The sequence below is a fragment of the Myodes glareolus genome, chromosome 5 (assembly GCF_982192425.1).
Source record: "Myodes glareolus chromosome 5, mMyoGla1.1, whole genome shotgun sequence".
In the NCBI taxonomy this organism is placed as follows: domain Eukaryota; kingdom Metazoa; phylum Chordata; class Mammalia; order Rodentia; family Cricetidae; genus Myodes; species Myodes glareolus.
Genome location: NC_142030.1, coordinates 10,397,738 through 10,425,017, shown reverse-complemented (window position 1 = coordinate 10,425,017; position 27,280 = coordinate 10,397,738). Strand labels below are relative to the sequence as shown.

General features: G+C 42.4%; 1 protein-coding gene across 2 annotated transcripts in view; it reads right to left on the bottom strand.

The window, feature by feature from the left end:
• The window catches only part of Mark1 (microtubule affinity regulating kinase 1), a 102,452-nt gene that overhangs the window by 12,740 nt on the left and 62,432 nt on the right, over window positions 1-27,280 (bottom strand). For both annotated transcript variants that reach the window (XM_087906051.1, XM_087906052.1), the window contains exons 6-14: window positions 24,413-24,483; window positions 19,258-19,314; window positions 14,345-14,581; window positions 14,139-14,258; window positions 9,276-9,375; window positions 8,113-8,225; window positions 5,442-5,595; window positions 4,903-5,096; window positions 459-559 (exon numbers count right to left, since the gene is read on the bottom strand). In XM_087906051.1, coding sequence (XP_087762177.1) covers window positions 459-559; window positions 4,903-5,096; window positions 5,442-5,595; window positions 8,113-8,225; window positions 9,276-9,375; window positions 14,139-14,258; window positions 14,345-14,581; window positions 19,258-19,314; window positions 24,413-24,483 — 1,147 coding nt within the window. The remainder of the gene's footprint in view (window positions 1-458; window positions 560-4,902; window positions 5,097-5,441; window positions 5,596-8,112; window positions 8,226-9,275; window positions 9,376-14,138; window positions 14,259-14,344; window positions 14,582-19,257; window positions 19,315-24,412; window positions 24,484-27,280) is intronic.

Sequence of the window (27,280 nt, the reverse complement as noted above, 5' to 3'; positions counted from 1 at the left end):
TGAGTAAACTGGGAGGGTGGGGATCATGGGAGAGGGTAGAAGGGCAGGGGGAGAAAGGGAGGGGAGTGGAGAAAAATATATAGTTCAGTAAAAACAATAAAAAAGGAAAAATGTGATTATATAAAAAATAAGAAGAATTGGTTGAAGGGTAAGAGGCAGAGGGAAGACGGAGCAGGGTACACATGGAGAGAAGACCCAGTCTTGTCAGACTGGGATTGTACACACACTTTAGTACTGAGATACATTCCGTTCCATATTTCGTTCAGAAACTTGGAAGTTACTTCTTACTCCCTAAATACACTTCCATCCTTCCGTCCTGGTACCAAGGGACACTCCATTGGGAACAGGCATGGCCGTACCACTCTGCATTCCTTCCCTGTGACCCACACACCGACAGACATTTCAGCAAGGCTATGTGCAGCAATGACAGACACGGCCTTTGGGCTCAGTGACCTCACCTGCTGTCTCTTCCATTCTGCAGCGCCGTGTACCTGTCCGTGGTCCTTTCACACACATACGTGTTCCTTCTTGCCATGCTCCCTCCAGAATATACGTTGTTCTTTACAAAGAAGAAGAAAATCAATTTAAAAATCTCAACTATATTAGTGTGAAATCAAAATTTATCAGAAAAATTTCAAAGCTTAATTTTAATTGAGTAGACTCACATAAGCAAGATCCATTTTTCTTCTTTCTCATATTTAGATTTTAGAAATAAAAAGTGAATCAAAAGAAAAACAAAACAGCAAAAGACAAAACAAAACAAACCCCACCAGACCACACCCACTACTGTTTTAGTTTATTGTTCCACAGAGGCAGCCAAGGGCATTGGGAAGCAACAGGAAGCAGGTTTCATTCCCTCAGCGAGTGCCTGACTGGGGAGGGGCAGAGAAGTGAGTAGATCTGCCCTCAATCTCAGTATGGACAGGGCAATGAAGGTGGCATTTCCTCCAGAAGCCTGTGGTCTTCTTTGCTTACTCATCAACTTCACCTCGCTCCAGGTCAGTGCCTGCCTGCTGAGTGTTTATGTGGGGCTGAGCAGTGCAATCGAAGACACTGCCCCTAGCTCCCCTGCCCATGGTCCCCTGTTTGAGTTAGGAGACAGGCCACATGTAAACAAGAGAAAGAATAGCCAAAAAGGGGTAGACAGATAAGCTAGTCTCCTAATCACACAGAAGACCCTATCCCATCATGCCTGCCAAACACTATTTGTTACCAGTAATAAAAAGGACAGGGGAGATTTTCTGTGTCTTGCGTTTTCATTTTGTTGTTGTTTGTAGTACTGGGATTCCAACCCTGGGTCTTGAACATGCTAAGCAAGCACTTTATCACTGGGCTACCCAAGTCCAGGAGGAGTGACCTCAAAAGGGATAAAACACTCTTTCATCTCTGCTCCCGTGGAAAATATCTTCCTTCCTAATCTAGCTTTTATAATTCTTTAAAATACACAGTTAATCTAACATTTGTTTAGTATGATCACTAGAAATTTAACAGATATTTCCTCAAACTCAGATGCAGAAGGGGAAAATCATACAAGCAACTTCGTATAAGTGCAGTTTTAAAGACCTTTCAGTATGCTGGAGAGATATCTCAGCAGTGCCCTGCAGAGGACCTGAGTCTGATTCCTAGCCTCCATCTCAGAAGCTCACAACTTCCTGTAACTCCAGCTCTGGGGAATCCAATGACCTCTTCTGGCCTCTGAGGATGGCTGCATACATGCAGCAACCACACACACACACACACGAATAACGATAATAAATCTTAAAAAAGGAACAGAATGATAGAAGAATGCACATCACCCAAAAAGAAAGGCTGAGTAGATCATGACATATGTGTCGATCGGTAGCAATTAAAACCATGTAGCTTTTACAAAGATTTGCATGCTCCCATCTAGAAGGAACCTGCACAACCTTAAAAACCAAATACAGTTGTGGGATACTTGTATACTGTGTGAATATGTATTGCTGTGATTGGTGTAATAAAGAGCTGAATGGCCAATAGCTAGGCAGGTAGAGGTTAGGCCAGACTTCCAGGAATAGAGAGGACTCTGGGAAGAAGAAAGTCAGAGTTGCTAGCGAGACATGAAGGAAGTAGGATGGGCAGTGCCAAGCAAGGTAAGGCCACGTGGCAGAATGCAGGTTAATATAAATGAGTTAATTTAAACTACAAGAGCTAGTAGAGAACAGCCTAAGCTAAAGGCCAAGGTTTAATAATTAATAATAAATTTCCATGTTGTTATTTGTGAGTTGGTGGCCAACGAAGAAGCTTGCTACATGCAGTACTGTCCTAACAATCATGAAAAGATGAGACAGCTATGTCATGTCCATTTTTGTTTTCTTTAGCAAAAGAAGAATCTACAGAAGAACCCACCCCAAGTAATTAGAATGAGTTATTATATAATTTCAGAATGGAAAGCAAAGGGGAGACTATAAATTTTGACAGAATCTTTTGGTTTATGATTGTTTAAAATGTTAAATAATATAGTATAATTAATCTAAGTTAATGCCTTTTAGAAGTAAATCAATAAAGCCTGCGCACTCACCATTCACCTCAGCATTACGGATTCTGAGGAAGCCCCTGTGTCAATACACAGAGGACTATGAGCATGGGGAGACAGTGTGCAAACACGGCAGCACCTGGCTCAGAACTGAGTGGGACACAGCTATGGGCAGGCTGGGGAGAGGTGGAGTAGCTACCACAGGGAACACAGGACTTGCACAATTTGTAGTAATGGGATTAGGATGCAGTAGCGCATTAAGGCAGGCACAGAGTGATAAAGCTAAGTTGGCCATGCAGAGAAGGTCCAATCTGAGTGGACCAAAGGCCAATGTGGAGAGTGGTGGAAGACACAGGAACAGTGAGCTTTTACTGCTATATGGAATGCTGACTTTTGAAACAGACCTTCAGCTCACAAGGAAATACTGAAAAAAATTATGCCTTTTTATCCTTTCCAAGTAGATCAGGTAGAGGACAGGAAGCAGCTATACCACCATTCTTTACTTTTATGTGTGACTGTTTTGCCTGCATGTTATGTAAGTGCATCACATGGAGGCCAGAGGAAGGTGTTGGATCACCTGGAGCTGGAGTTGTGAGCTACCATGGTTGTGAGCTACCATGTGGGTCCTGGGAACCAAGCCTGGCCCTCTGTAAGAGCAAGTGCTCTTGATCACTGAGCCATCCCTCCAGATTTAATATACCACCCATTCTCAAAGGCATGTACATTCACTTCTTAGACTAGCAAGTGCTGAGATAATGACATATTTGAAAAAAGCATGGTCTCAATAATAACACAGAACAATGGCATCAGACAGCCTACTTGTGATGTCGGTGTGCTGGCTTTGCTTTTGTTATATCCCTGCAGATTTTCTACCTAAAGTGACCCACAATATACTAGAAAAAGAGTTCTTCTCCCTCTATTGATTAAAGTTATGATTCTATTTTATTCATGTTGTTCACCCTTCTTCTTTATGTTCCTGAATCATGTCTGCTCACCAATATCAATTTCTTAACCTTACTGTCATCATCTGCCCAGCAAGGTATATATTTATGTTCTAATCTCTGCCCGTCCTTACTCCCTTGTTTCTGTTCTAATCTCTGCCCGTCCTTACTCCCTTGTTTCTGTTCTAATCTCTGCCCTGTCCTTACTCCCTGGATATTACTCAGAATTTTCAGTATGTGAACATGTGTGCATGTGTATCTGTGCACTTACATGTGGAAGTCAGAGGAAACTTTTCTCTCCTCCCACTCTGGGGTCCTGAATGAAGCTCAAGCTTGTCAAACATAGTGACAAGCTCCTTACCCAAAGAGCCATCTCATTGGCCCTTACTAAGTTATTTGAGTATGTTTAACTCTTGTATATTTTACATCAACATGTTATGTTCTTTCTCTCTGTAAAAATACTTTCTTAAGTAGTACAGTGTTTTTAAATCATCACTGTACAGTCAAATAGTTGACACATTTTATGCCTAAGAATATTATTGTATTTTATATTTGAGTGACAGTTTGGCTAGATATAAAATGCTTCCCTTCTACCCCTGAAAGTTTAAAAACACCATTGCATCTTCTGGCATCAACATTACTGATGAACAATCTAAAAGCAATCTAACTTTGCTCCTTTTATGGTCACCAGTTCTCCCTCTAAAATCTTTAAAGATGTCTCACCTTGTTTACTGGGCAGCTACACAATCTGCTTTAGCAAGCCCAGGAGCACATTTTCTTCTGGCTTCTGTTTGCCATCCTGGGCCTTCTCTTTTACTGTTATCCTTCAAATATCTACTCCCCTTATGGCCTCAGAACACTATTATCTAGATGTTGCCCACTCTATTCTCACTTTTCCATCTCTGTTTTCATTCTATCTCTATGTCCTGCTCCTTCAAGGACAGTACTGCGGCCTCTCTTCTAGCTCCCGACATAATTTCTAGAGGGTGGCATTTTAAGAGACTTCATGGCACATAAGTGGACAAATTATTATTGAGTCTGCCCTCAAAGAGCAGTTTATGTGTAAATGTAAGATTAAATGCACCAAATATCACAAAAGCAGGACAAGCAGCAGGGCCTTAATGTTCCATTCTGAAGTGAGGCTACGGATTTCAGAATTTCAGCTGGTTGCAGGGCCTCGTGCTTAGAATCCCACCATCAAGAGGCTGAGGTCAGAGGACTACTGTTGCTGTGAGCTCCAGGTTAGCTTGGGCTACTGAGGAAAATGTCTTAAAACAACAACAACAACAACAAAGATTTCTCTGTACTATCTTGTTCAGTTACATTCATGAGAAGCTTAGGCCCTTTTTCATGGTCTTTAAATTATGATTCATTTTGAAACATTTAAAAGGACAAAAGACAAAATCTTTTTACAAAATCCCCGTGTCACATAAGATCGCGCTGAGATACAGGAGAGCTCTCACTCACACTTGGGCCAGCTGAAGACTTTTTCCTGTCCGGGCCCACCAGGGGGCTGGCTGTCACTTCGCTCTTTGACCCCACCATCGTGCTGCCAAGTCTTCGGGCTGTGTCTTTGTCCCAGTCCTCCTTCTGCTCACTTTCCACACTGTTGGCCTGAGGCCTTTTGGTGTATGACACAGCGGGGGGAATGGAGGGACCAGCTGCAATGTGTAGGAATAGCAACATTAGCTGGGAAGCCACGGATAGACTTCCCACAAACAAGGACCCTCTATGTTAAAAATCTCTGTTTGTGTGCTTTACACCCTCAACTAAGATGAGATTGATTACACAAATCAGTTTGGGTCTCCACAATAGAGATCCTACTGATTGTCTAATGGTGAAAGTCTGTGAGAAGGGCTAAGAATGGAAGGAAAGAGAAGTGTGTTGGGTAAGACACACCACACACACACCACACACACACACACACACCACACACACACACACACACACACACACACACACACACACAGCTAGTCTGTCTCTCATTCTTAGACTTGCTCTCCCACCATGGTCACTGAAGCGACGCTGCTTCTGGTTGGCTGAGATGCTTCGCTGGACCTTCAGGTGAGCCGGGGACTGAAGAGTGCTGTTGTTCAGGTCACTGCTCGGCCGGGATCGCTGACACAGGTTTCCACTGGACAGTGACTCACCTCCTTCAAACTGAGAAGAGCGACCACCCAGATTTTAAAACAGCAAAGTGTTTGCATATATAGAATGATTTGAAGCTCTGTAAGGAGCAATCAAAACTAAAAAACAGACTTTAAACTGGCAAGAAAGAAGGGAGGGAGCTAGGTATTAGAACGCTCACTCTAATGTAATCTGTTATTGTGCACGACTCCTCAGTTCGGCTAAAACAAGCAGCCACAAAGCACTGCATGGCAGCTGTGCAGCAGACACAGTCCTTAGGTGTTTCACATGTTACTTTGTTTAATCATTGCTACAAACCCGTGACATATTAACCTGCACTCTCCAGATGAAAAAAAAACCAAGGTTGAGGACATCACTGGGTTTCAAACAGGAGACAATCTAAAATCTATTTTTGTTTGTTTGTTTGTTTCTCCGTAGCTTTGGAGCCTGTCCTGGAACTAGCTCTTGTAGACCAGGCTGGTCTTGAACTCACAGAGATTCACCTGCCTCTGCCTCCCAAGTTCTGGGATTAAAGGGGTATGCCACCACTGTCCAGCTAGACAATCTAAAATCTTACACACACACACACACACACACACACACACACACACACACACACACACGTAAAATAACTATACTCCACACTATGAGTTAAAATTAAACTGTTTCTTTGTTGTTCTACATTTACAAAATAAAATTTGTATTGGCTCTGATGAGATGATTCCCCGTAGCACTGACCATGATAAGCTGGGGCTGACACACAGCCTCTTGCTGTAATTTGAAAGCTGTATGATGCTGGTAAGGTTCGGAGCCAACCCCGGGACTGCACTGGGAAGTCAGGTTGTTGGTGTCAAGCAGTAAGAATGCCTCTGGTTACAGCAGCATGGCTGTGGAGAAGTGATCCACCAGCAACTCTTGTAAGCATGTCAATGATTACTGTCCTAACAAGGATTACTGTACTAAACCTGTTCAACCGCCCTAAGAGCTGAGTACTTTTGTCCATATTTTACAGAAAATGAAGGACATAGTTGGTGGCTCTGATGGAGGCAGTGAGCCTGACTTGCCACTCATGGTAGCTTCAATAGTTTATTTCCAATATAATTCATATTTGATTTTAATAGACGCCTGGAATTTGTGCTTGAATTAAAAAAAAATTAAAGTCCCCGGAGGTCATTTGAAATCTAAGTAGGAACAGTAGGAAGAGGCTAGAAACAACTATTTGGGCCATTCCCACCTGGCTCTCCTGATACTGCGCACGGCCCTGGTTCTGGTGCCCCTTGGAGACCCCTCTCCTTGTAGCAGCTACTCTTCCTGCTCAGTCGGCTCACCAAGGGGTCAGACAAGTTAATGCTTGTGATGGTTATAACGGTTCCTAGCACGTGCGTGCTATATATGGATAACAACTCCCACACTGTAATCAAATCCTTGCTCCAAATCCAGATCTCTATATCCCATCTCTCCTATAAGTGCCACCCAACAAGACTGTCCTCCTACCGCCCTGCACTGAGCTAGCTTCTCAGTCCACCTGTCCTGATAAAGCCACGCACCAAGCCACCTTATACAAGCCATGAGCCCTCCTGACATGCCACCTTACACAAACCATGCACCCTTCTGACATGCCACTTTACACAAGCCACGTGCCTTTCTGACAAGCCACCTGACACAGCAGGCACCCGTGAGAAATCAGGGCTCATTCCGTCTTCCCACTGGCATGTCACATGGACCCCATGGTGGGTTTCGCCCTAACTCGTTACAGGTGCCACACTCTTCCACTCCCAGAGTATCTGCAGCACGCCCCATGGCGAACAATGATGCTGGCCCCTGAGCTCTACATTGAGGGCTCCTGGACAGGAGAACTTCCGGGCTTTCCCCTCATGGTGTAAGCATAGTTTCTGACAGAGACAGCTTCAATCAACTTCAGTTGGAATGTATGATTTTGTTCATAGCTGGTATTTAATATGACTAATATAGCCTTTTCTTTGCCTCCCACAGATGTCTAGATTTCAACTTTCAATGACCTGGCCTCGGTTCCTATTTCAGTTCATCCTTCTAGAGCTGCTTTTCCAAGCACCATTTACTCCTGTGGGCCACCACTTGCACACAGTCATTTCCTGCACTGTCTGCTGCCGACGAGAAGAGCCCCTTGACACAAGGCCAGCACCAGGAGGCACCTTCTCCTGGGGGCTCATGTATCTATGTTGCTGCAGACACACATGCTTCTCTTTGCTTTAGACCCTGTCATATTGTACACTCACGATAATCACACTGCCTTTGGCTACACAGTGTGCACTACACAACTAACTCTCGGGACACCATGCTCAGAGTGAAAACTGTGGGTAGAGCTGCTAGGGCCAAGCAGGGCAGTGGGCCTGCTCATTCCTAATGAGATCAGCATACAATTCAGTACCTTGGTTTGTGATCTCTAATAAGACTGCTAGGATCTTCTTGTGATTTTTGGTTCCACAAAGAAACAAATATATTTACTAACATATTTTTATCCATTTAATTCAAGAATTAATCTGTATTAATTTAAAAAGACAAAAAACTTACTTCGGGTGGTTTTCTACCTAGAAGAATATAAGTAGCCATGACTTCATCGTATTTCTGACTTACTAAGGCATCATTGATTTCATCTCGTGCAAAACCCATGGTGACCATAATGTCTAGAAAAAAAAAGAAAAGAGAAAAATTTCTGAAAATGTATCTATTTAGTAAACAATCAGCAAAAATATAGGTCTGTCAATAATGTTAGGAAAAACTAGTTCTTAAAATATTCAAAGTGAGTTTTAACTATGAAATCTTTTGATTATTAACTTAGAGGTAGTATATATTCAGATACTATACATTTATAATTTTAACATTTATTCAATTGCTTTGTCTACACGTATCTGTGTGCACTACAGGCCTGCCTGGTGTCTGTGGACATCAGAAGAGGGCGTCAGCTCTCCTGGGACTGGAGCTACAGATGGCTGTGAGCCACAACCTGGGTGCAGGGAATTGAGCTTGGGTCTTCTACAAGGGCTACAAGTGTTCTTAACTGGTGAGCCACCTCTCCAGCTGCATTTCTATTTTTTTGTGTGCAAAATTATTTATGTTATGGATTTATATATTCAGCCAATTCTCATTTCCTGGGGGCATTTCTGAGCTGACTTCCTGTGTCCAGGCAAGGTCTGCACTGTCTGAGCCTCCCACGTGCTCACTCTTCGTTCTCTCTGCTCCCTCTCTCAGCACCTTCTCGGCTGCTCCTGAGGAGAAAACTCTCGATCCAAGCCCTCTGCTTCCTTTTCCATCCGCAGTACACAGCTCTGCTATTAAGGCTTTCACAATGTTCTCACTAGGTTCTTAATGAGAACTGGGGTCAGGGAAGGTCTGCTAAGCAGAAAGGGAGAGGCAACATGCCCACAGCTTAGATTTCTGTGTCCTGGACTTTGCTATATTTTTTAGTCTGCTCAGTGCTAATCGTTCTAGTGGGTATTCTTCCAGTGAGGGGTGCAGGAAGAAATAAGTATGCTTGTCTATTTTATTTTATTTTTTTGGTACAGTTTCCAATAATTGAACAGGACCAATGATATAAGTGAATACTTTAGTGTTGGCCATTAAGGTGATAATGAAAGTATTTTACAAAAAAAGCCCCACATGAACACTACTGTGCTAGGTCAGTGGACCTGTTTTTGTGTCTATGGCAGCGACTCTCACAATATTTAAACACTTACCTATTCTTTTTGCATCATTGAGATCAAGCTCAGGCTCAGAATATGGTTTTAGTTCTTCTTCTTCATGACCAACATTCATCCATCGGTCTTTCATTATTTGCTAGGAAATAAACTCTAAGTCATGTCTGGAGAATTACAACATTCAACCCACTCCTCAAATGTGAAATGTATTGGTTCACTCAACAAGAGTCATGTAACAATTTCAAATAAAGTTACCCTATCTACTTTAATTAATGGTCCAACAGAAGGTGTGGCTCTCTTGGATACCCAGAATGTTATCGCAACTAGGTTAACCAGTACTCACAAAAAGCAATGCACAAACAACCCTCCTTCCTTTAAAAGGAATATTTTCAAATTAAAATGAATATTTTTAAATTGCAAAATTTTAACATGAGAATCTGACTTTAATGTTTGCTTCATATATATATACATATATATATACACATGATTAATAAAAGGATTTATTCATTTTGGCCTTTTATCAAATTCATGCATTTATTTTAAAATTCCACTCATCAGAAAGGGGATATCTTGGCAGACAGAAATCTAGGCTAGTCAGTCCAGTTGAGTCAAAGAATTTGGGAAAGAATGATGGTAATCATTAAAGCCCAGAATCAGAAATTAGATAACAATCAAGGTGAAAACAGGTACTGGCGTGAATTATCAGAACCAAATACCCTGTGGTGTGAATGTCAGCCCTGGGCTGTTAGAGACAACATAGTGGGGTCTAACCAAGGAGTGGGAGGGGACAGCTACAGCTGGGTGAGAGCGAGCATTCAGAATATGTAAAGCTACAGCCCCAAACTTCTACTACTGGCTAAAAAGCTATGCTTACACACAGAGGAATGCCTTGAAAATAACTGTTTTACAAGTTTACAGACACCCCACAACACACACACACACACACACACACACACACACACACACACACACACACACACACAACTGTAACTGGTACAAAGGACTGGAGAGATGACTCAGAGGCTAAGAGTCCTAGCAGCTCTTCCAGAGGAACTGGCTTGATTCCCAGTACCTACAGATGACTTTTAACCACCTGCAACTCCAGTTCCAGGGGATCCAGTTCTGGCCTCTGTGGCCTCATGTGCACACATGATGCACAGACATCCATGCAGGCAAAACATTCACACACATAAAAATAAATAAAATTAAAAAAAACATAAAAAATACAAATGAAGCTGTGGTCATATTTTCCACTACTTGGCTCCCGTGAGGGCAGACGGGCACACACGGCAGGACAGGACTCAGCCAGTGTCATGTCCCCTCCAACCCCGCTGTCCATAGCCATGGACCTCAACAAGGGCCACAAAGTGACAAGACTGGGAGGAGCTGAGCAACTTACTGGTATAACCATGAGGAAGGTCATGGCCACGCACTCATGTTCCCCTACCTCCTCTCCCAATAAATGTTTGTGAATAATAATAATAATAATAATAATAATAATAATAATAATAAAATGAAGATCATGTAAGACAATTCTTGAGGTCACTACTACTTCAAGGGTTTCTTGAGGTTTGCTGTAAGAAATCCTTCCTCTAAAGAGAAAGTATAAGACACATTGTGCAACAGTGACACAAGTGTCATGGGAGTAACCAACCACCTTTTGACTAGATTTAAGCTCATTCCTTGAGGTGGTACCCAAATCTGACACTTCTAAAGTGGCAAAGAACCGGAGACTGGATAAGTCATGGGCCTAGGTGAAAACCTACTACCTTTATTCAGCTAAAGAAATATAGCAATAGCCAGGTGCTGGTGGTGAGGCCTTTAACACCAGCACTCAGGAGGCAGAGGCTTGGATCTTCAAGGCTAGCCTGGTCTACAGAGAGAGTTCTGGGACAGGCTCCAAAGCTATAGAGAAACCCTGTCTTGAAAAAACAAAAACAAAACAAAACAAAAAGTGCAATAAAATGACGCTTAATGATATATTGCTAAAGGTCTGTATATCACTCAGCCCTCATCACTTCTTGCAGTAGATAGCAATTAACACAACTAGACAATGTGCAGGGTGACTTAGGAGCACTCAGCCCTAAAAGGGATATCTTTATCAAACCCCTCCCCTCAAGGCTCAGGGATCTGTTCAGAAAAGGAAGTGGAAAGATCATAAGAGCCAGAGGTGGTGGATGACTCCAAGGATACAACAGGGTTGATACATACGAACTCACAGAGACTGTGACAGCTTACACAAGACCTGCACAGGTAAAACCACATAGAATCCAGCATAGAAAAGGGAGTGGACATAAGGTCCCACACCTAGACAAGAAGTTATGTGCAGTTGGTAGCCGTTGGGACACAGACAAATAGTTTTCTCCAGTGGACTGTCACTGGGCATGTCAGCCACACTCCAAGGCAGGCCCCATGCCCAGGACTGCTTGGCCAACATAAAATGAACTCTGTGGTTTGGGTTTTGTGTGTGCTGTTATTTTGTTTTGGTCTCAGTGCTTTCATTTTGACTTTGTCATTTCAGGGAACTGTGACCAGCCTGTATGTAGTCAAGTGTGCAGTATTTCATTTCTAACATGAACTCATGGGTCAGCATCAGGCTGGAGAAACGGCTCAGCAACTGGGAGCACTGACTGCTCCTCTAGAGGACACAGGCTCAGTTCTCAGCACCCACATGTCAGCTCACAGCTGTCTGTAACTCTAGTTCCGGGGGTTCTATTGACTAGACATACATGGTGCACATATATATGCATGCAGGCAAAATACCCATACATATAAAATTAAAAAAAAATCTTTAAAAAGTCTAATCGTTATCATTAGCAAAAGTATATAATAAATTATACAATACAATGGGACTCATTGTCATAAGATCAAAATTTTAGATAATAATTTGGCTTTTAAATTCTATTCCATGCATTCCATGTTTTAACACTCAGGAGTTCATTGGGCTTGCACTATGGCCCTGTGTGTGCCAGGCACAGGCTCTCCCATTGAGCTGTAGGGGCTCAGCTGCTGAGACTGGTCTTGATCCTCAACTCTTCCACAGAAGCTGGGCTTATACACCTATACCATGAGATCTGCACAACTTGCAGCCTCTTAATGTTAAGGATCAAAGAGTAAATCATTTGGATAATAATTCTGGCCAAATCTGAAATCAGTAAATAGTTGTCTTTGAGGGAAGCACATTCATTTTTATGGGCAGCCCACAGAAGGTTGTAAGCACTGTCTCCTCAGGCGACTGTCTGCACTCTCTCTAATCTGCCTTTATGTGAACTGCTGTCTCAGCCTGGGAATCTGTTACTCACAGGCAAGTGAAGAGAGTTTCTGGATAAAAGTGGATCCCACAGACACCTCCAGCCTCCCCACACTAGCACTCATGTACACACCACATACATATATACAATCTAAGTAAATCTTGAAAGAAAAAAGTGGACCCCAGAGCTGGCTCTAGACCCTCAGAACTGACAGGTCAGTGGTTGTCCATCCTGAGCCATCACATACTTTCTATGAATGGGTGGAAGTAAGCTGAGAAAAACAGTAAGACCAGAAATGGGCTTTCACTACAGACATCAGTATTAACATGTCATTTCACCCCCCAAAGGAAAAAAAAATCACAAAAAATTTGAGCTAAGAGCTAATCACACCTGAACAAACAATGCAATAAAAATACCAATTGATCCGCTTCTTCTAAGCACTTAGTTTCCCAAGTCTTCAATTTCCACCAAAACATACTATGTCTTTTAGAAAAAGTATGTGTGGAAAAAGAATGAGGATGCCCAAGTTGAGCTGAGCACTGTGATCAGGGCTGGCATTCCAGGGCTGCACCTCCACTGCACCTCATGGTGTGCGGAGAAAGCCCCCAGTGAAACAGAGCACTGAGCAGGGGCTTCACTGTGATCCCTGTCCTTCCCACGCAGGAAGGAAGACTTTAAAAGTTCAAGTGAGGAATGGGTACTGAGTCTTTCAAACTCTAGGCCAAAATATTCCTAAAAACAGATGTGAGGGGGCTAAAGGGGTGGCCGGGAGAGTAAAAGCATTTTTCCCAGGCTGGGTTCCCAGACCCACATGGCAGCTCACAATCATCTGTGACTCTAGTTCTAGGGGATTTATCCCCATCTTCTGGCATCTCAGGGCACTGCATGCATGTAATTCACATACATGAAAGCAAACACTTTCAACACATAATCAATCAATCTTTAAAAACCAAAGAAGACCTAGAAGGGAAAAATGCTCATCAGTTATCCCAGTTACAGCGTAAGAAGGGAAAGAGACTTGTCACCTTGGGTACTTGGACCTCTGCTGGTTCTGTAACAGTTAGGACATGAAGATAGTGTGTATGGAATGTGTGTGAGCAACAGCAGTGTCTAAAGGAAAGGCACCTGCTCCAATATACTCTGCTCATGTCTGTAAATTCTCAGTACTGACGAGAAGTTCCTATTGCAGATTTTGGCTTCATGTGATTCCAGATGAAGAGTCAACTGGTTTAGAATTTTCAGAATCATTTTTAACCTTCAAAGATCTGGTCAGTCTTAACATAAAGGTTTTTGTTTTGGACCACGTAGTTTCTGACACAGGCTGGTGATGGTGCTCGCCTTTAACCCCAGCACTCAGGAGGCAGAGGCAGGTGGATTTCTGAATTTGAGTTCACAGCCAGGAGTATACAGAGAAACCCTGTATTGGGGGCTGAGGGGAGTCAACTTTGTCTCCACTGTGTTTGTTTTTATAACCCACCAAAGAACGAAGAAGAAATAAGCCTTTGGAGAGACCTACTGTGGTTTTTCAGTAAAGAACCATCACTTCCTGATGCTGAAAAGGCAAATTAGATGCTGGGCAAATACTGGGAACCGCACCTGCAGCGTCTGTGCTGCGTGCTGAGCGTGCACCTGAAACACACAGCACACTCACCTCCAAGCTGCCCCTCTTTATGGGATTCAGCACTAACAGTTTCTTCAGGAGATTCTCGCAGTCTGTGGACATGTAGAAGGGAATGCGGTATTTCCCCCGGAGGACTCGCTCACGCAGTTCCTTGGACAAAGAAGGAAAGCATTTGTAAGTAGTGGTTGGCATTACAGCTCCTGGGGAGAAGGACATCAGCACCAAACAGCAGGTACCTTTAGGTTCTGGCCATCAAAGGGCAGGGAGCCACTGACCAGCGTGTAGAGAATGACGCCCAGACTCCACACATCCACTTCTGGCCCATCATACTTCTTGCCTTGGAAAAGCTCGGGGGCAGCGTAAGGCGGGCTTCCACAGAAAGTGTCCAATTTGTTTCCCACTGTGAATTCATTGCTAAAACCAAAGTCAGCAATTTTAATATTCATATCAGCATCAAGGAGAAGGTTTTCAGCCTAAGAGGAAAATAATAAAAAGGACAATGTAAAAAGCGCACACAAATAAAGATGTCCGCTGCACTGCTCTCAGATGCTAGTCTGCCACTGCCTGCCTCTCAGCTAAGACTGACATCCAGTTCTGCAGTGCACAGCTGTCCAAGTGACATCTGTGCAAGACTGGATTTTAACACTTGAAAAAGAAAGCATATAGGACTATTTCAGAAAGGTTATTTTAAACACCACCCCCACGGTTTATTTTAAAGGTTTTCAACTTTCATGGTAAGAGGCATTTTGGCACTATATCTTAACAGGACCTACCTATTCTAAAGAATACACACTGAAATCCCACTTTGCCTCAGACTTAAGCCAAGACTAGCAGAGGAGCACCACCTGAACAGGCAGTTGATGGCAGGCTCCAGGGTCTGTCGGGTCTGTGACCCCTTACTCCGTCCCTGTCCTCTCCTACAGAGCACTTCCTCAACAAAGCAGTGCTTAGTGAAAGGAAACAAATGGACAATTTGGTTCCACGGGCTTTATTTTCAGCAGCGTTTGCTGTTCTAAATGCAGACTCCTGTTGAGAGTCACGTTCTGAAGGAAGCAAGGACTCTGCTTCCATGTTCGAGAGACTTTTCCTAAAATTTTAAAACAACCACCCAATGATAAAAATGGAAACTTCTATAAATGCAAACAATTTAATGAAGACTTGCTTTTTTGTGCATGTTTCATTTAAGTTCCATTTTTAATTGATGGATAAATAGACTAGTAAAGTTATGGGCTGGTTTGCAGGTTGCTTGATCAAAATCCAAAAAGGAGTAAAATTTGACCAAGATGAAAATCAGAGGACCGGTGCTTCACTGGGGTGCCCAACACATGTCTCTCTCCCTTCTCCAAAGCCTTCCCACCCCGCTTGTTGTATTCTAGCTTATCTCAGTGTTGTAAAAAGTGTAACTACAACAATGGTGGCTAGTATTAATTGTCAACTTCATAGTCTAGAGTCACACCTGTGGGGACCCTGGCCAGGGTTGTGCATAAGCCTATAATCTCATCATGGGGAAACTGAGGCAGGTCAGCCTGGGCTAGCTACGTGGTGGGACCCTGTTTCAAAACATTAAAACCCAAACCCCTCATTCCCTACAAGAAAATAAAACAAAAACCAACCAACTTGTTAATAAATAAAAGTGGACACAGATATTATGAAAACGAATGACTCTGGAAGAGTTACATTAAATCAACATTTATGGACTGGGCAACAACAACAACAACATGCCTTTCTGCTGTAAGGGTTTAAGTTTTCTTGGCCACCTGTACTAAGGTAGACTTTCCAGAACACTTTCTCCACAATAGTCTAGATGGAAATCCAAGTAACCCACTGCCTCCGGAAACACCAGCGCACAGTGCTGAGGATGCAGTCCTGGGACATACGGGACCCTCTCTCCACTGGATTGGACTGGACACATGGCTGCTGAACATGATTTTTTTTCAATATAAAAATAAAGTTTAAACTATGAATCAAAAAAAATACAGCATGGCTACAAACCCTTTTTCTTTGTAGAAATGTTTTCCCCTAAAACTCTGGAGAAAAGAACTGATACGGAAACATTTGGAGCAGTAAACAGATCAGAAGAATAGAACCAAAAATCACTGTATAAGGCAATGGATTTAAACAGAATCCAGGTTTGATGCCAGGAATGGATAAAGACATTGGGAAATGTTAAAAAGGAAAGTAGAAATAAGAGGTGGAGAATGAAGAAGACATGGGAGGTAGAGGATGACTAGGAAGAAGAAGAGAAGAGCAGGGGAGGAGGAAGATGGGGAAAGGAAGAGGAAGAAGACAAAGAAGAGGAGGGGAAGAAATGCAGAAACACTACTTGAGCCCAAGCTTTTAAAGGTTGTTTGACCATACATTTCTACCACACACTTTATTCCAAACTATACTAGTTTATTTGCATCTCCAACATTTACTTTCTATCGCTGTGATAAACACCACAACAAGAACAACTGTGAGAGGAATGGGTTTATGTAGCTTCCATGTCCCCAGTCACAGTCCACTGTGGGAAGTCACATCAGAGACCTGGAGACAGGACCTGCAGCAGAGAGCAGGGAGGGTGCTGCAGGGAGGGTGCTGCAGGGAGGGTGCTGCAGGGAGGGTGCTGCAGGGAGGGTGCTGCTCACCAGCTGCTCCTCTTGGCTTTCTCTGTCTGCTCTTCTTATAGAACCCAGGACCACCTGGCCAGGAGTAGCACTGCCCACAGTAGGCTGGGACCTTCCACATCAATCATTCATCAAGAAAGTGCCCCAGAGGTTTGCATACAGGCCATCCTGATGAAGATACTGTCTCAATTGAGGGTCCCTCTTCCCAAAAGACTATAGTTTGTGTTATGTTGACTGAAAGCTAACCAACATATAAATGCATTAGAAACCTCATTTTGAACTTTGGTGCTGAGACAGAGCCCTAGTCCTTCCATGTGGTGAACATATGTATTTGTGCCTTGAGCTTTGACATTACTCCCGTCTAGATGAGACTCTGAACATTTTCTGATATGGGATTCCCCTCTGTATGCTGTGAAAATCACTGGTTAATAAAGAAACTGTCTTAAACCTGTGATAGGGTAGAGTAAAGCTAGGCGAATTAAACTAAACTGAATGCTGGGAGAAAGGAGGCAGAGTCAAGGAGAAGTCATGGAGCCACTGCAGGAGACAGACATGCTGGAACCTTGACTGTTGGCCATGAGCCTTGTGGTAAAATATAAAATACTGGCGATGGGTTAATTCTAGATGTAAAAGCTAGCTAGCAATACACTTAAGTAAACTGGCCAAGTAGTGATTTAATTAATACAGTTTCTGTGTGATTATTTCGGGAGTCTGGGCAGCCAGGAAGCAAACAAGCAGAGGGCAGCTGGGAACACCCTAACAGCCTCTTACAACAATTTTCAGGTAAGGACAGATGTCAGGAGCTCCTAGTCTCAGATTAGCATAGGACTACCTGTCCAATGGGCTTCTGCAGGGCAAGGCATCTGTGGAAATGGACTCTCAAGGGACAGCTAAGGAATATGTAAAGTTTGTGCAGCTTGCAGGCCCCTTCTCTCTCATTATATTGGTGATCCTTTGGGCAGGGTTGCAGTTTTACTTTATCAGATACACATGCAACAGCTGTAATTTTCCCTGGAAATTCTGGTCTTTCTCGAATATTTTCCTCTAAGATTCAACAGGGGGTTAATGTCTCTGAAATCTCTTATTTGGACTTAATAACTCCAACTCCTAATCCTGGGAACTTTTCTGACTCAATAGAGACAGTTAGGTACACATGAGAAAACAACACTTGGAACATTAGCCATGTCTCACAGTTCGGGAAAGGAGAGTAAGGTGTGTAGACACAGAACAGGGAAAAGCCTCAGAAATACACATACTGTCAACTGTTTGAGATAAAGTTCCGTGGAAAGTAATAATATAGAATCAATGATAAGATCAAGTATATTCTTATGGGAATAACGCAATGTAAAATATAGGATGGGTAGATCCATCTTTACCATACAAAGGAGCTCATATTGGTGAGAGAAGTATGGTATCAAGAAATGGGAAAGAATGCTTTGTCAAAGTCTGCCTCTTACAGAGAGATAGAGACATGGGACCCTCTTGTAGGAAAGGAAATTGCATAAAAATATATCTTGCAGACATGAAAGAATTGTCTGGGTTTGAATATTGTTGTCCTTAATGCATTGTGCCCATGTCTATTACTTTTAACTTTGTAACTTCAGGTAGCTGCCAGCTGACATCAGTGCTGCACTCGATATTTAGCTAAGCCTGCAAAAATGCTGAACACTATGTCTAGAATAAGGCTATGCAGGGGATGGGAAGGTGTATTGGGGAAGCGTAAAGAGGAACAATGGAGGCTTTCATAATGATTCCAATTAGTCCTTAAAATGTGATATATTTCTTAAAGTCAAAAGTAAAAGCCAATAATAAAGCTGTTCATGTAAGGCTGGTATGAAAAACTCCGTTTAAGTATAAATAAAGATGGCCCGCGCTATTCAGCGCCACCTGAATGCAATCTACTTGGTGGTCAAGTTTTCCTTGCACTGACATCCCTTCCCTGCCTCAGTACTCGAACCTGAGCCAAGGCTAGACCCCGGCAGATAGAATTCTGTATTTATCTATTTAAAATATGCTAGTTAATAATCAATCAAGTCCTCTAACTTTGACATTAGACAAAGTCATGCCCATGTTTTCATGTGTTTGGTGAACACAGTGTCCTTCATAAGCTACGGTGTCATGTCTATAAAACCACCTCATTCTGTGCCTGAAATGCTGGGAAACTGAGGTGGCCCTAATTTACTATAACAAATTTTAAGTGTGTGTAGCGATATGGATGGAGTCCAGAGGAAGACCCCAGTGTCCTGCAGTATCACCTCTGCTTTACTCCCTGAAGACAGAACTACTCACTGCATCTGACACTGGCGGTTTCACGGAGGCTGGCCAGTGAGATCCCAGGACCTGCCATGCTCTGACTCCAAATGCTGGAGTTATAGGCATGCACAGCCCTACCAGGTTTTTATTAAGTGCTGGGGATTTGAAAACAGGTCCTCATGTTTGCAAAGCAAGTGGTCTTATTTATAGAGCCATCTCCCCAGTCCCCAGCCCTCTTATTATTACATACTTTCATAATTAAGATTTTAATTTTAAAAGCAGCAGCTTACCTTAAGATCACGATGAACAATGCATTTTTGATGGCAGTACTGTACAGCAGATACAATCTGAAATAAATATTTGGATAAAAAGTCAAATTATTTTATGGTTAAATATCTTATTTTCAAAATTATTACTTCAATTTGATAAAATACTAACTTTAATTTAAAAATAATAGCAATTTCATGATTAGTTTAGAAAACTATGCTTATTAAAGATGTGAATGTTTTAAATGTGGGAAGTAATATTCTCGTGTGGAAACATACTCTAATTTCTTTTGGTCAACGTCCATGGAAATTCTCTATACTCATCAAATTTTTCTGTTTAAATGGGCCAAAGTATGTAATTTGTAATTTAGAACAAGGGTTTACTTCAGTGTTGAAAGAAGGCTTTGGCACATGTAAACTAGCATTCAGGATAGCTGGTTGGAGTTAACGCAAAGTGTATTTGGGAAATATATCACATTTGTTCAAGGCATATTTCCTTAATTTATCAAGAACTAATTAGTGAAGTATTCAACAATATCTCATATCTTCTGCTCAAATATAAAGAAATAGGAAAAAAACTAACCCTCAAAAGAAAACAAATAATAAACAAGATACAAGTTAATCTTACATTTGCCCTTAATTCAGCTGGACAAATTACTGTGCACCGCAAATACATTCTGCAGCCAGAGCCAGTGTGTAGGGCTCTGGGATAAGGGCCAGAGAGGGAAATGTCTGACAGTGTAAATGCCTTGACTACAAAAAAAGAAACAGATTATAAGCTTTTCTGTGACAAGTCTTTAAAAGAGAGAACTCGCAGCTGGTAAAGAGCTAGCTTGTATGTGTAATTCTATCTGGAACCTAAAAGGCTGGTCATTTTAATGCAGAGCGGTGGGGTCGGTTAAAGGTGCTTCCAGTATGGATGTGACTGGATGTGAGTCAGCTGTTCACAAATGCAGACAGAAACGAGACTCCCGAAAGTCTGATGCAGTAGGGAGTATGGCTGTGTTAACAGAAATGAGGGAAAAGGAATTCCACGCAGAGGGAAAGTGGCATTTCAGTGCTAGAAAATCATCCGAATGTATGTTAAAATGGTTCAGAGACAAGACATGAATTTGAAAAAAAACAAAACCACCAACACACATGAGTAAATAATTCAATTAAATTAATTTGATTCAAGTCAGTTTATTGAGTACCTGCTATGTGCCTTTTCCTAGGGGGAGTACAGACATGAACATTACATGAGCACCACGCTTACGGGGCTGAAAGCAAGTAATATAATTCAAGGTAGACTCTCAGAAGCAGGGGGACAAAGACGTGAGGGATCATGAGAACAAATGATGTTCACCAGAAATGTTTCTTGGAGGACATGCCTTTGGTGGAGGGCATCCTTGAAGGACAGGAACAGTTGAGATTTTTGGTAAGAGAGAGTGGGGGTAAAGGGGTGAGAGAGGTTTATGGTGAGGAATATGATATATTCATAATGCTGATGGAATCAAGCTTTGAGAGACAGATTGGTGAAAGTCCCTGGATTCCATACTGAGCAAATACTGCGGTCACTAAATGTCTGGGGCAGGATGACAATGCCTTGAGCATCTTCAGTATGAGTCCCCATGCACAGTAGAACAACAATAAACATCTGTAAGATTCTGAAGCACCCCGCTTCAAAGTTCTAAGACTCGATTTTCACTCAGTTATTCCTGTTGGTCACAGAATCGATTTGCAAGTCTGTTTTACTGGATACACTACAGAGCTAACAGTGTTCAGGGTATCAGGCTATTTCTCTATGCCGGTAACACTGCTGTCCTTACAGGTCACACCCTGTATGACACAGTGAAAGTGTGCTACAGTGACTTGGTTACCAAGTGTGACCAGAGGCCATGGGCTCACATGTGATAGGACGTTCTTCATGCAAGCAGTTCATAGACATTTCTGCAATAAGAATTGTCCTCAGCGCAAAGCTTTAACAGCAGAAGCTAACATAAGAGAATGCTGCACGAAGTACATATTCTCCACAGAAAATGACCTCTGAGCTGGTGTTCAAGAGGGGCACTTAAGGTGCCACCACACTCCCCCAGCAAGGCACCATGTCTGACATGAAAGATGTTTGGGCTTCTGACTCACCACGTGAGCCTCCACCCAGAAGCCCACGTTTCATCACGCTGGCCTACAGCAGACTGCCACCTGAGAACATCCCAGGAGCAGGATGCAGAGACTTCTCTAGGAGCCTTCCATGTGGACCTTGAGAACAGGATTGATAAGCAGGCCTGTGCTGACCTTCAGGCTCCGCATGTGTTGCTGGTGGTAGCTTTGCAATGACATACATGGGCCAGGAATTCCTGTTCTCTCAGTAGTAGCCTTGACCTTGGGATCAATACTGTAATTTTGAAAATAAAACTTATTTTCATTGTATGTAAATAGGTGTTTTGCTACATTTATGTCAGCATGACACATGTGTGCAATGCTCACAGAGGCCAGAAAAAGCCATGTGACCCCTGGAACTGGAGATTAAGATGGTTGTGAGCTACCATGTGGGTGCTGGGAATTGAACCAGGTCCTCTGCAAGAGCAGAACGCACACTTCCCCATCCCCAATACTATGGTGTGTGTGTGTGTGTGTGTGTGTGTGTGCACGTGCATGTGTGTGCATGCATGTGTTTGCACACCCTCACAGCTTATGGAATGCAGACGCATTGTGCTGGTAATGGTGGCTAAAATGGTCTTAAACTGTGTATTGTTTTTAGCATACCAAATAGCAGAATCAAGGGCATGAATCTATATAACCTTGTTATGTAGTTCATTCTTTAAATGTTAATATAAAAAGTCATAAATAAAAGTAAATACACATGGGGGGGGGCTAGGGCTAAAGATCTAAACCTACACTCTGTCCTGCTCCCATTGACCACAATGGTTGACTGCTCTTACAACACAAAGTCTTTTCGCCAAGTACAACTTTCTATACTTGCCATGTTTTAGAAAACAAGTAAAACCAGCAGGCTAAAAAGAAAAAGGATAAACGAGGATCATCTTTAAAATAGACATGAGGATCTCAAGGGGAACACGCAGCAACAACTGGAATTTTCTTACTCATCTGCTACTGACAAGGACTGACATGGAGGGAGATAACTGGAATGCTCGACCAGATAGCAAGAAATTCCAACCCCAGGATAGGAAAGAATGCAATGGGAAGAGGCTCAGCACAGCCCAGGCTCTTCATGTTGATTCCCCATTACCAGCTGTTTCCATAGCCACTGTTTATTTTGCTTTTTAAAGGCAAGGAAGCAAAACTTACTGAGTAGAGCAACAGCTCCCTGCAGCAGGGAGGAGCTTCACAGCAGCTGCTCTAGACCACTGCCCTTCCTGTGCATCTCTCCCAAGCATGGCATGTGCACCGAGGTGAGAGGACAACTTTCAGGAGTCAGTCCTGCCCTGCCCTCCCTCCATATGGTTCCTGGGCACTGAACTCGGGCTGTCCAGCTTGGTGGCAAATGCCTTTGCTCCCTCAGCCACCTCATAGCCTCCCACCACTCTTATGACCAACTAACTATAGGAATCTACCAGAATAATAGAGACTTAGGGGACAAAGCTAACACGCAATCATTTTGGAAGGTCAGGCCACAAAGTGAAGCAGGACCACTCATGGCAAGGGCCTCTCTGGTTAAAGAACCGCCCTCCACAGAAAGCTCTCCCAGAGGAAGACCTCATGGACACTTTCATTGCTCAACAGACTGATTACAGAACGGTTTGGTTTTGGTTTTTCAAGGCACAGTTTGTTTGTTTTTTTAAACAGCCCTGGCTGTCCTAGCACTAGCTCTGTAGACCAGGCTGGCCTCGCACTCACAGAGATCTGCCTGCCTCTGCCTTCTGAGTGTTGGTATTAAAGGCATGCGCCACCACTGTCCAATTTACAAAATGGTTTTAAATGCAGAATCAGTGTAATGATCACAAATGAGGACCTAAATTACCTTAAAATAAAAATTCTTACTTCACTAAGGGCAAGTCTAGCATGTAACACATCACTGCAGCCCTACTTCAGTACACTTTATGGATTATTCACAACTCACTACTCATTTATACAGTAATTTATAAAGTATATTTTTTCAGCCTAGTTGTCCAACAACAGATGAATAGTTAATGAATGCCTGGTATATATAAAAATGGAGTACTATTCAGCTTTAAAAAAAATGTAAAAAAAAAAACCGACAAAATTTGCAGTAAAAATGAAAGGACTTAGAATGTATAAAATTAGGTGAGGTCACACACTGTAAGAAAATCCCCCATGTTCTTCCTTCATATTTGGGATCTAGCCAGTGTGTGTGTGTGTGTGTGTGTGTGTGTAACGCTCAGCAGCATTTTCATTTTTGGTGGTGGGTAAGTACATAAAATATATCCAACAGTAAAAGTATAAAAATCCAATGTGAAGCACCACAGCTTTTGCTCTGAATGGTCCCTCTAACTGTATAGAAGTTCACTGAGATGTATAAACTTATGGTCTAGTTAATTTTCGTATGCATTTTTAATATGCAAGTGTTTTTGAATAAATTGTGTAAAAAATAAAACTACACATAATGCAGCTGCAAAAATTCAAAGTAAAATTCTAAATATGTTTTATTCTTTTAAAAACCACTTTCTCTCACTCTGTCTTTCCTCCAGGAAGCTACACTGATGCTAAGATGGAACCGTGTCTCCACCACCTCCCACCACACTTGCATTTTCATCACATATAAAGCTTAGTAAAACTGACCACACTCCTTAAGCTTGAAATGAATTTTTAAAACCAATATATATTTAATTATAAAAGAAAAAAATAACTTCTTTACATATATGTAATATACACACAAAGCAAACAGGACTTGATAACAATCTCTGGCCACATCAAAGGATTGGGTATTTACTTCTTTGTCTCAGTCATCTGGCCTAAGGTTTTCAGATTTAAACACTGAGTCTAACTTATGAAATGTTAACTTTCATGGCCATCTCAAAATAACCATCTGTAACTACTATTCTGAAGCAAAATTCAGGGAAAATGAGTTTCTTTTCTAGAAATTTTCCATTCTTAAAAGGCATAAGAAAGCAGAATTTTCTTTTGAAAAATCCCATGTACTCTCAAAGCTGTTAGTGATACTGCCCATTGCACACCACTAAAAACATCAGCAGAACAAAGGTGAAAACCACTTCCATACCTGCCTAAATTTTGCACGTGCCTCTTTTTCTTTCATCCTTCCGTGGGCAACTAAGTAATCAAACACTTCACCTGAATCAGAAAGGTAAAGCAGGCAGTAAATACACATTGATTTTGGTTAACAATATACACAATGCCAAGTTTTGGCCTCAGTTTTCAAGAACCACTTGGTCTACCATTTTCTGTTATGTTTATACAAGTCACAGACTAACACAGGCATAGGAAGAAATCATGTGTGGAACTGAGAACCTATAGCAATTTATGATCTAAAAAAACTCTTAAAAAAATTAACCAAGAAAATGTGTTCTCCACAAGTTACATGAAATACAGTCAACTCTTTATTACCCGTTCTAGTGAAGGGAAGCCACAGGGCAGGCCAATGTCACACTCGGCGCTGGCGTTGTGGCCTCAGCTACAAAGTACTCACATGCTTTCTCTTAAGTTCCACTCCACAGTCTGGTCCCACTCCACCGTTCTTCTCTGTTCTATATGCCGATTAGGCCTAGTCACATGTCCTCGTACACCCTGGCAGCTAACCACAAGCCACACCGAATCCCGTCACCCTTGTCTGCACTCTGCTGCCCCATATGCACCTTCCTCTCCACGACAGAACACAGTGTGGGCACGCAGCAAATATGTGCTGAACTCATTAACAAAGTAGACGGTGCTGACATTTTCTACTGAACCTATGTATCTGTATTTCTACGTAAGATTGAAATTTTTTTTCTAGTTGGCAATAGTTTAGACAACTAACATTAAGTTAAAATCTTGAACTATTCCCTCAGTGTAAAAAAGAAACTTTTCTTTGTCCTTATTGGCTGCACAATACAGATATACGTGTAGAGCAATAACTCACAGGATGGCTTAAGAGCTTACACAGCACTAATACTACATTATACTGAAGCCAAATACAGTCTCAGGCTTCAAAATCTGACCACGAGTATGTATCCTACGGAGCCTGTACTTAGTGGGTATTAGTGCTAGGAGACATTAGCAGGACTTTGTAACCCCGTGGCGATTCTGCTTCTACCAGAGTCTACCTAGGTTGCTGTGAGGGATACCAGAAACAATGCATGTGCTTGGCACAGTGGCGCACAGTACTCAATAAAGGACACTTGTATTTAAGTACACAGATGTATGACATATATGCAAATTATCCCCAGGATATAAGTAAAATATTAAAAATCAAATATGTAATGGATGTATGCTGATGAAACTAACACGTCAACAATGCCAAACATGGGTATTTAATGAAGAAAGCCGGAAGGGGGATGAGAACAAGAGATGAATGGATGTGCTAGTTGGCTCATCAGAGTAGGTGCTTCTGGGTATGTGGCAACAGCGGCTAATCCTAGTTAACCCATCACAGCGTTAACTCTAGACACATGAGGTTAGCCTGGGAAAGCTAAACATAAGCGTTCAAATGTCAAATATCTGGTTCTCCTCTAAATTGTGCCCAGGAAGCTCACACCCAGATACTACAAGTCTCAGTCTTCCCCTTAGCACGGCCTTTGCTGTGCTCCATCAATTACAATGTAAGCTCGAGGGTTGACTCCATTTTCGTTTACCTGCATATCCTCAGGACCTAGAAAACCACCCTATAAGCATTTATAAGTATTATTTGTATAAACAAAAGGAAGAATAAATTCTGTTAGAGGAGCCCCAACGCCAACTTTAACAGGTTACTTTCAATTCAAAAAACCACAGAGGAGGCTTTCTAATCCCCACTGTCATTAGTCAGTCGGACTCCCCGACTGATCCCTGGCAAGGGGGCAGCATCCAACTCAGATATTCAGCAGTGTGCATATCACAGTCAATCTGAAACTATACGGAGATTTCAGAGGGAAAACTCAACATTTTATTTACCCGACTTGCCTTGCCAGTGATAGATTTAAAATGTCAAAAAAAAAAAAATAGATTTTAGAAGCACTGCCAAAGAACCATGACTATTGTTATTAGTAGAGGCATTGCTTTGTATGACTTAAAGAAAGCAGGTTTGGGCTGGTTTTCATTCTCTCTGTGTGTGGTGGTTTGAACAGGTATGGCCCCCAATGACTCAGGTGTTTAAATGCTTGACCCATAGGAAGTGGCATTATTAGGAGGTGTGGCCTTGCTGGAAGAAGTGTGTTACTGGGGGTGGGCTCTGAGGGCTCCTATGCTCAAGCCAAGTCTAGTGTGACAGTCTTCACTTCCTGTTGCCTGCAGATCAAGATGTAGAACTCAGCTCCTTCTCCGGCCATGACAGCCTGCATGCCACCATGTCCCACCATGACGATAATGGACTGAACCTCTAAAACTGTAAGGCACCCCAACTAAACATTTTCCTTTATAGGCGCTGCTGTGGTCATGGTGTCTCTTCAGAGCAATAGACACTCTCAAACTACGACACTGTCTCTGTCCACCCCCAACACATAACTATGGAACCTATCTCTTCTACACTAGTCCACACTGCCCCTCCGGACTTCGCACCCTTCCCTCAGCACCAATAGAGAGTTGACTGTACTTGTTATCAACCACTGAGTCAGCTCATACATGCAGAGCTTGTGGTGTGGGCCTTTATAAAAGCAGAAAGGCCCCCACTGGCCTTTAGAGGCCTATCATGTCTTCTATCAAAGCATGTCTCAGTCCTTCCTCTAAATTTTAGATCACTGCTATGTAGAAAATCAAACCAACAAAATAAACGAGTTTTACTGAACTAAAAGTAACAATCAGGGCCCCTGCCCTGACAGGATGGATTTGTATGGAAATCTAACTAAAGGACAGAAAAACAAGTCATTATGGAGCACTTACAAGTTTTATTACAGATCTGCATTTTATGCAAATCCATATGGTTTTCCAGTATGTCAGAAATCTACACTGATGGGCTGGG